Consider the following 9,053-nt stretch of genomic DNA (forward strand, 5'->3'; position numbering starts at 1 on the left):
TTGCAAGTGCAAGAAGATTTATTTTTCGTTTTCATTTATTAATAATCGTTAGTTTCTGAGACCAAAATCGCGGTACAAAACGTATCCTCTTCCCTCTTATTATTACAAATCTCATTATATTTGACGAAACGGATATAACGATATTTTTATACACCAATTTCGATCTCAGAAACCAACGATAAATAGTTCAAAGAGTTGACTAAGTTTTTGAACGGTTATTTCATAAGAAAGAATATGGAAAAGGGCAACAAATAAAAACCGATTACTCATAAAAATATTTATTTTTACATATTTACATCGGTCCTATTTTATTGATTATACATTTTCCTACAAACATACTTAAAATGCCTACTACTTCCAAAAGTGTGGTGTCAAAAACACTAAACATCAAAATTCTTAATTTTTTAATTAACTGCAAATCTCACGTATGATTCCAATAATTTCAACTTTCAATTTAAATTCTACATTTTTTTATAAATTACTACGATTAGTGATAACATAATTTAGTTAAATTTATATTTGTTTTACAAATATTCTCAACAGTTGAAGTGTTAAACAATTTCGGAAAAAAAATTAGCTGTGAAATGCAACATGATAGTATATACAATATTAGGCTAAGTAATTCTTTATTTTTTATCACCTTAGTGCGAGCGTACAAATGGTAATTATTACCATGTAGAGGATATTAGTGTAGTTAGGCTGGGCATCACTCGAGAGGGCGCTAGCGTGGCATTCGGCTTCGTCTGCTCTGAGCTGCACTAGAGGTACTCTACGATTGTTCTTGTCGATACAGAATGCGTCTCTAACAGCTCTCCGTAGTTCTGTTCCGGCCTCATTCTCTTGAAACCATCGTCGTAGCCAAGCTCCCAGCCAGTTCAGTTCGCATTCGCATCGTAATGGATTGCCCGTCAGGATGAGACCACCTAATAAAATATTTTGATCATTAATTTAAAATAAATTAGTATATTTTAGTACATGGATGAGGGCGGCAAAAGTCTTTTTTGGTGTATGTATTGTCGAGTTCAAAAACTCTACCCAATATTAACTGACAATCGCAATTTGTCAATATACAAACGTCTAGTTTTAAAAAATCGTTTCTTTTTTCATTTTTGTTCCGGATTGTACTTATATGTAGGTTATTGAAATAATAAGAATACTAATAACTACAATGCTACGCTACTTTCTGAAACTTTCGAATCATACCTGATAGTAGTTTGGTTGCGACGTGACTCCAACTCGTGAAGTTCGGATAGAATATGGCCGGATTAAGATTTTCAATTTTATTATAACTGAGGTCGATCCCCAGTTGTGGAACGAGGCCAAGATGTTTCATGAATTTATTTGGTAATGTTGTTATCGACGTTTCAGTTATCTTGACAAAGATTTCATGATTCTCGGCAAAGGATTGAAACGCGTCATCAGATATATTTTTTAACCGTTCTCCTTTTATTTCCAAGTATCGTATATTACTTGCGTCAATTCCATGTAATTGTTTGTCCATATTTTCATCAGTCCAATGAATAATTAACTTATTTAATGTTGGTAATGAATTTGTTAAGTTGGATATGCAGAAGTTAGAAAGGTTGATTGGAGATAAGGTCTCAAGTTGTATAGAACGTAGAGATATCAAAGGACGGAAGGATTCTACACCGACTACATCTAAGTTATTGAGCCCAATTATATTTAAGTACGATAAGTTACTTAACCACTTAAAACTATTTATGGTAATTTTCTCAATAGGATTGTAAGATATATCTAGAACATTTAAATTCTTCAAATGATACCACATATTTGGCACTAGAAAATTAAGATTATTGTGACTAACGTCCAAGTGTCGAAGGCTCAAAAGGCGTTTGACATCAGTTTCTTTGAAACTGGAAATGTAATTTGATGATAGATTAAGAGTCGTCAAGTTTGCCAGCGGAAGATAAGGCACAGACTTTAAACTTACGTTGGCGAGATTTAAATATCTTAAGTTTGGAAGATTGTGAAACAGCTCCTTGAAATTAGCCTTTATTACGTTACCGCTAAGGTCTAACCGACGCAAGCCACCCAGGCTAGAAAATGTGTTATCAGATAATACAGTCAATAAATTATTTCGCAAATTGAGGCTCAACAGAAACTGCGTATTTCGGAATATGTTATTATCGAGGTATTCTATTCGATTATGCGATAAATCAAGATATCGTAGAGTGAAACCAACTTGTGACAGAGCCGTTACGGGAAACAGAGAAATTTCATTATAACTGATATCCAAATGTTCTATTCTCGTGTTTTTAAACACGTCCCTAGGTAGCAATCTTAAATTATTGTGGTCCATTTTTAAATACTTCAATTTACTTAAATTACAAAACTGTTCCACCGACAGTTGAGTGACGCCGTTAAAAGAAAAGTCTAAAATTTGTAAAGACTTGAGCCGAGTAAATGCTTTTCGTTTTATAACACTTATCTTATTTTTGTGTACATCTAATATTTCTAAAAATAAGGACTCACCAAAAACATCGTTCGGAATATGTGAAATTTTATTATGTGATAAAATTATTTGTCTAATGGAAGATTCCATGGAAGAAAAGAAGTTATTTGGCACCTCAGTTAGGCCGTTGTAAGAGCCGTCTAAAATACTAATAGGAGTAAACGAATAACCCTTCAAAATTCTTATTTGATTATGGCTAATATTTAAAGTAAAAGTTATATGTACATCTGAAATATTCTTTAACGAGCTAAGCGAGAAATACGTGAAATTGTTACTTTGTAATTCTAACACTTCCAACTTAGGCAAGTTAACAAACGTGTCCTCATCTACGCTACTAATTATGTTATTAGCAAGAGACAAATATCTCAAATTGCTTAGGTTATAAAAGGAGTTTTTAGTTAAGTTGCTAATTCGATTATAAGATAAATCTAAATTCCTCAAATCCGGCATATAGTTAAATGTCGAGTTATGTATGTAACTTAAAAAGTTGTATGACAATCTAAGATTAGCTATAGCAAGAGAAATATTATAAGAATCTTCTAAAATTATGTCTATTAATCTATTATTATCTAAATTTAAATATTTTAATTCAGGTAACGCAACCATATCTAATAATTTTAGAATATAAAAATCATTATTATCAAACGATAGCCAACTAAGTTTTTCTAAACCTTCATCAAAGTCAAAAGGAAAATGTCCACTAAAGAGGGTCGAGGAGGATTCGAGGATATTCAAGGAACCTGTTAAATTAGAGAAGCACTCGGGATGTAAGTAGTATAAGTCGTTGAAACTGAGATTAATCTCTTTCACTGGCATCTGCGCCGGGAAGACGTTGTTGGAGATATGAGCAATTCTATTGCCTTTTAAAATAATAGTAGATAAAGATGTGGACCATTCTCGAAATTCGTTAGTATTTAAAGTAGATATACGGTTGTAGCTTAAATCTAGATAACGAATTGAACCTGCCTCTATGTCATGAAGTGTAGATGGAATTGCAGTTAAAAAGTTTCCGGCGAGGGAAAGTGTTTGTATACGGCTCGGGAGAGAGGGAGACACTTCGAATTGGTTATACGCTAATGATAAATGGCGAAGTCGAACGACCTGCGCTAAACTGTCCGGCAGATACGACAATTTATTGTGTTCCACTTCTAAATGTTCTAAAGAATTTTTCAGACCTAAAAATATATCATGATAAATAGCACGAAGGTTATTGTACGATATTGATAATCTCTCGATGCGATTATTCGTAACTAATAATTTTGGTACAAGAGTTAATTCGTTTAGATCAAGAATAATTTGTCTAATTTGAAATTCCTTTAGGAAAAGAAAATCAGTGTTATCGTTTATCTTATTATTACTTAAATCTACCTTTTCTATTTTCTTAGTTTTATTATTAATACAACTAGAGTTAATTTTAAAATTAATCATATTGTGTCTCATCTGTAATGATTGTAATCTAGGAACATTGTGTATTAAATCACAGGGCATGATTTTTAAAAAGTTATTCGAAAGCTTTAGGACAGTTAACGAAGATGGAAGCGAGTTTGAATCGAGCGTTCTTAAAAAGTTTCCTTCCAAATCTAATTGTAACAAGTGATTGAGACTCGTGAGTGATTTCTCATTTAATTCTGTAATTTGATTGTTGCTTAACGAGAGGCTTGTTAGAGTATCCTCTAAATGATACCATTTTAAATCAGATCTGATGTGTGCTATGTTATTGCTGAAACAAAATTATAAATATATTAAATTCGAAAATATAATACAACGATTAACTATTATAATACTAATTACTTACTTTTGCAAATTTAACCAGTTTAAAACTTTTAAGTCTTTTAGACCTTGATGAGGTACCTCAGTGAAATCGTTGTATCCGAGATCAAGTGATGCAAGTGAATTAGCCATCGAACTAAAACAGTAAATTATATATTTATTTATCGCTAACGTTTAATGACAAAATATCAAGTTTGGTGTAAAATTACCTAAAGGCATGAGTTTCAATTTGATGCAATCGGTTCGCTACAAGTACTAATGTCTGTAAATGTAAACCATCTAAAGCGCTTTCCGCAATTATTTCTAAATTTGACATGCTTATGTCCAGGTGTTGCAGCTCTATTCGGGGCCATTCTGAAAACATGGAAAATCATGAATGGTTTATAATAAAGCGTGGTTATATAATAACACATATTGAATAATATCGATGATTCAAAACACGACTATACGAAATTTAAGGGTTGCATTAAAATATCACACCCAAAAAGTAACGTCTTTGAGTGACGAAAAACAATATAGTAATTATAATATTAGTTATTTTAGGAACCTTTGACCCGTATGAGTGTCTGATTCGGAATAACCACTATAATGTTTTAATATAAATAGTATTCCACGTACAGGTTACCGTGGTGTGGGCAGACCTTCTACAATATAGACCAATACTTTGACGTCAAACGATATCAAGGTTGCGAAAATACATTGGATCTCTTTTTAGCAATACGTGGGAGTCTGATGGTTGAGGTCTATCAGCAAATAAAAACTTTCGTTAGCATACTTATGTACAGATAAAATGGTAAAAGTTTTAATTAATTTACACTTATCTACAGTATAGCTAGATTTAAAGTGAATAAAAATAGTAACTACACAGTTTATATTAGTATCTCACGAAAGTTTAAACAAATTACTGTAATTTTTTTTATCGAACATTATGAAGGTATGTAAAGGTATGTAAAGGCGGCCAAATAAAGCCGCCTTTACATACGGCTATCGCGATGCCTAAAGAAGCAAGTAGGACCTCACTTTTTAGCAAACTTATCTCTCACGCTCAATCAGCAACTGCGCGGCATCCAACCGTTACAGATTTAGAATCCCCGGGAAGACAGAGACTATCGGGTAGGATCAACCACTTTTTAGTCCACTGGATGAGGGCAAGTGAGTGATTTCTGTTAAAGGGATCACTTGAACGGGACTTAAGATTACCTGGGAACCTGTGGATGGGGACGGCGATGCATGACATGTGCGCGGCGCGGCACGAGCATAGCGGGCTGCGCGCGCAGGGCTCCAGTGGCTCCGGGCTGAGCGCGCCCACAAGCAGGCAGGTCGCCAGCGCCGCCTGCAGCGCCCGCCTCCGCCCTTCATCCCCTAACACCATCACTACAAAAAATACAAATAGTAATAAGTCCTAATCTCTAACATTATTTTTTAGTGAATACCTCATTCTCTTTCTGTAGGTCAGACACATCGCCGTCCTTCACATTTAAAAAATATATGGTCGAATCAATCAATCCAGTTAGACAATACTCGTAACTACGCGAAAAACATTAACACAATAGTACAACAGACGGCATTAATTGTTATTTGAGTTGAAATAAGAGTAGACTCTTCGTTCCCAGACGAAATTCGAAAAAAAAAAAATATTTCACTATCTTTCCCAGGTTAGGTACATGACTCAGGTGATAAAAGATTCATTAGAACAGAGTGAATAGAAGTATTGTGCATACGTTAGCGTGTATTGTTACAATACAGCTTTGTTCACTGATGCGAAATCACCTAAAAAGTGAAATAAGCAAGAAAAGAAATGGAATAAATCTAACTCGGATTACTTGTAGAATATTACTTTTGTTAACGGTTATATTATTTTAAGAAAATATTAAAAAAACAATTGGTATTAATATACGAAAAACCATTTACTATCTCTATCTCTGTGTCCTTTACCATCTTTAGTAATGTGTTTCCCAATTCTGTGCGGTTATGCATTATGTAGTCGAGCGCAATGCATATTTGATCGGTCCAGAGCATACGGCAGCAATTAATATATCTCAAAAATTATACATTAATTTTAATGCGTGTGTCTCAAAAAAATTTTATTCTCTCACCATTAAACATTTTAATACACTATGTATTCGAATACCTTTGTACACTTGCACATGTCATATAACTAATTTGTCAACCACTGTCTCTAATCTGAGAAACAACTGTTCTTTATTATGTCCCCATTTGAAAAATCACGCGTTTCCATTGTCAGGAAAAAATGTTTCAGTTCTTTTTCATTGAGAATGCGAGAGACAACAATATTATTTTTATAAATGTTTCGGCAGTATAACCAGCATGGTTTTATAAAACTTTGATGACAGGTTCCGTTTAACTTAATCACGAAAATGCAGGTGTAAAAGTTGTCATAACTTTAAAGTAAGTTGGAATGAACTCTTATTTTTTTGTACCTTGAATAAATCGTCTAATTACAATTCAAAGAGTTTCTATGTTACCGTTAGTTTGAGTAATTCGTTTATTTCACTGTTGTGTTAAGGGACGTAGCACTTAGCTACACTTTACAAAATAATGAGTAAAAATTCAATTATTTAAATAAATTACAAAATTTCTGGTTAATCTTTGTCATTTTAAGTTACTTGAATGATTTATTTGAATTCATTTGGCACTAGTTTGTCGATTTAATTAAATACAAATGGATTTTCTAGTGCGAAAATCTTATCTAGCACTATCTAGAGGAGCTGCTAACGCGTTTGTTTCAACCAGAGAATATATAAAAAACTATTAAGGCATAAAAAAAGACATAAACGGGAAATAAAAATATTGCAACACGCCTATAATACAGTTTGAAATGGATTCTGTCAAACTTTTTTAATATTGATAGGGGGCGCTAGTGTGCTGTCATAATTTAGTTTGACTTACGCCCACCGGGTCAGATAACTTCTCGGTCTATAGTTTCAACTGAAATTTGAAAGTTCAAGTAAACGTTACACTTCTATCAGGAACCGGCCTAAAATAATTTCTGAGTCATCATGACATATAAAGTAAGTGATATAAAATAATAATTCGGTTTGTAACGACAGAAAAAGTTGGCTGACTTTAAATAAGTAAAGTAAGATAAGTAAAATATTTACTTACTCACTACTACTACTACTACTACTTACTACTTTAGACAATTAATGTTCATCGTACTTGAGAATATCAATTCAAATTTCACTGGTAACATGTTGATTTTGTAAGGCGAATTAAATCAAGAAAGGAAAAATGTTAAGACGATGTTGTTAAGATGGAGTTCATGTAGAGGACTGGCCTAGACTTAATATTAGTGATATTTTAATTAAAAATAATTTAAATCAAAAGACATTTTGTTAAAAGTTTACTTAAAGTAAAACCTATATTACATCGAAACAACACCAGTTTTCTATGAGATTTTAATACTTCTCCCGAAGTGCTCATTTAACTAAAGTTGTTATCTGTTCCAATGTTAACCCACAGATTACTGTATTGTAAATAATTTCTGTATTGAATATAATTTATTATTTAATAAGTAAATTTAAAACGTGGTATTTGTTAATTAAAACTTTATATGTTAATGTGATTATTTTTAATAGAACTATGAAAATCAGTGGAACCTCATTAAGGAGAAACCAATATCGGTTTATTTGGCCGCAAGCCATAAAATATCATTACCGTGAAATCAACGCTGCTATACATAAGTTGAATATTAACTTCGTTTAAAATGCGTATATTTTTTATTTGTTTTAATATTATATTTATTTTAAAAACAACATTCATCATGTTACCATGTGTTTTAATTTCTGTAATATCTGTTTAAAACAAATTGTTTCTTTTTATTTCAAAGGAACAGATACGAACTTGTTTTTGTAAATGTCTTCGAAAACCCACCATTAAATTAACGCTGTCGCACTACTCAAAAAACAGCAATTAAACGAAGCAAAGAATAACATCAAGCAAATTTTAGTCTAGAATTTCATTAATTTCATAAATTGGCGTTGATACCAATTAATTTGCAGGCAATTTACCATTCAACCACAATATAAAAAGCCTTTAGTTTTAGTTTATCTACGCATTGTTCCATTAGTATTGCGCGTTTTCCGAGAAAATGCCGTCAAAGTCAAGTAAAATGAATGTACTTTTAAAAATTCCTGGACCGGTCTAAAAGTGAATAAAGTTATTTCGTTTTTATTAACAATTTTTTATATTCCACGATCGAAATACTCTTTAATTGAAAATATGCAAATTAAACGCATGCAAATAGATGCTGTGACTTAATTTTAAAACATATTATCACTGTCATAAGATTCTAAATATATTTCATTTAAATTAATTTAACAATTAAACATCAGGAAAGTTTTTTAACAACAAACTTATTTCCACTACCGGTTAAATTAAATACTTTAATAATCCAAATATCTGCTACATTATAAATAAATTACTTAAAGTAGATAAAATAAAATATTGAGTACAGTTTGAATGATACTTACGAATTTCTAAAAATTAATCACATCACATAACAATCACTATTAAAAGTGCAAATAAAAGTTTAACGAACAGGTAAAATTCTTGCACTTTGTTATTACATTAAATCGTCACTCACATGCGAATATATCACTTATAATCTTTACGGAATATAGATATTTAATCATTTTAAGTTGAACTTGGTTGTACGTTGAGTGAGCTTTGCGGAAAAGACGACCTTCCTCCACGACATATGGGGACAGACTGAAGCGCTGAAGGCTGAAGGCCGTTTGAGGGCAGCGCTGCCGTAGCTACGTTGTACTCGTTACACCTTGAAGGTGCG

General features: G+C 32.3%; 1 protein-coding gene across 1 annotated transcript; it reads right to left on the bottom strand.

Annotated features, from left to right (window-relative positions):
• Positions 1 to 618: 618 nt before the first annotated feature.
• LOC106718086 (chaoptin) lies at positions 619 to 8,799 on the bottom strand. Its single transcript, XM_014512087.2, has 6 exons — positions 8,737 to 8,799; positions 5,444 to 5,617; positions 4,453 to 4,597; positions 4,269 to 4,379; positions 1,204 to 4,193; positions 619 to 923 (listed from the first exon to the last, which is right to left on the bottom strand). Exons 2-6 carry the CDS (start codon positions 5,613 to 5,615, stop codon positions 637 to 639), a joined length of 3,705 nt encoding a protein of 1,234 aa, XP_014367573.2. The 5' UTR covers positions 5,616 to 5,617; positions 8,737 to 8,799; the 3' UTR covers positions 619 to 636.
• Positions 8,800 to 9,053: the final 254 nt, after the last annotated feature.

This window comes from Papilio machaon, chromosome 10, assembly GCF_912999745.1.
Source record: "Papilio machaon chromosome 10, ilPapMach1.1, whole genome shotgun sequence".
NCBI lineage: Eukaryota > Metazoa > Arthropoda > Insecta > Lepidoptera > Papilionidae > Papilio > Papilio machaon.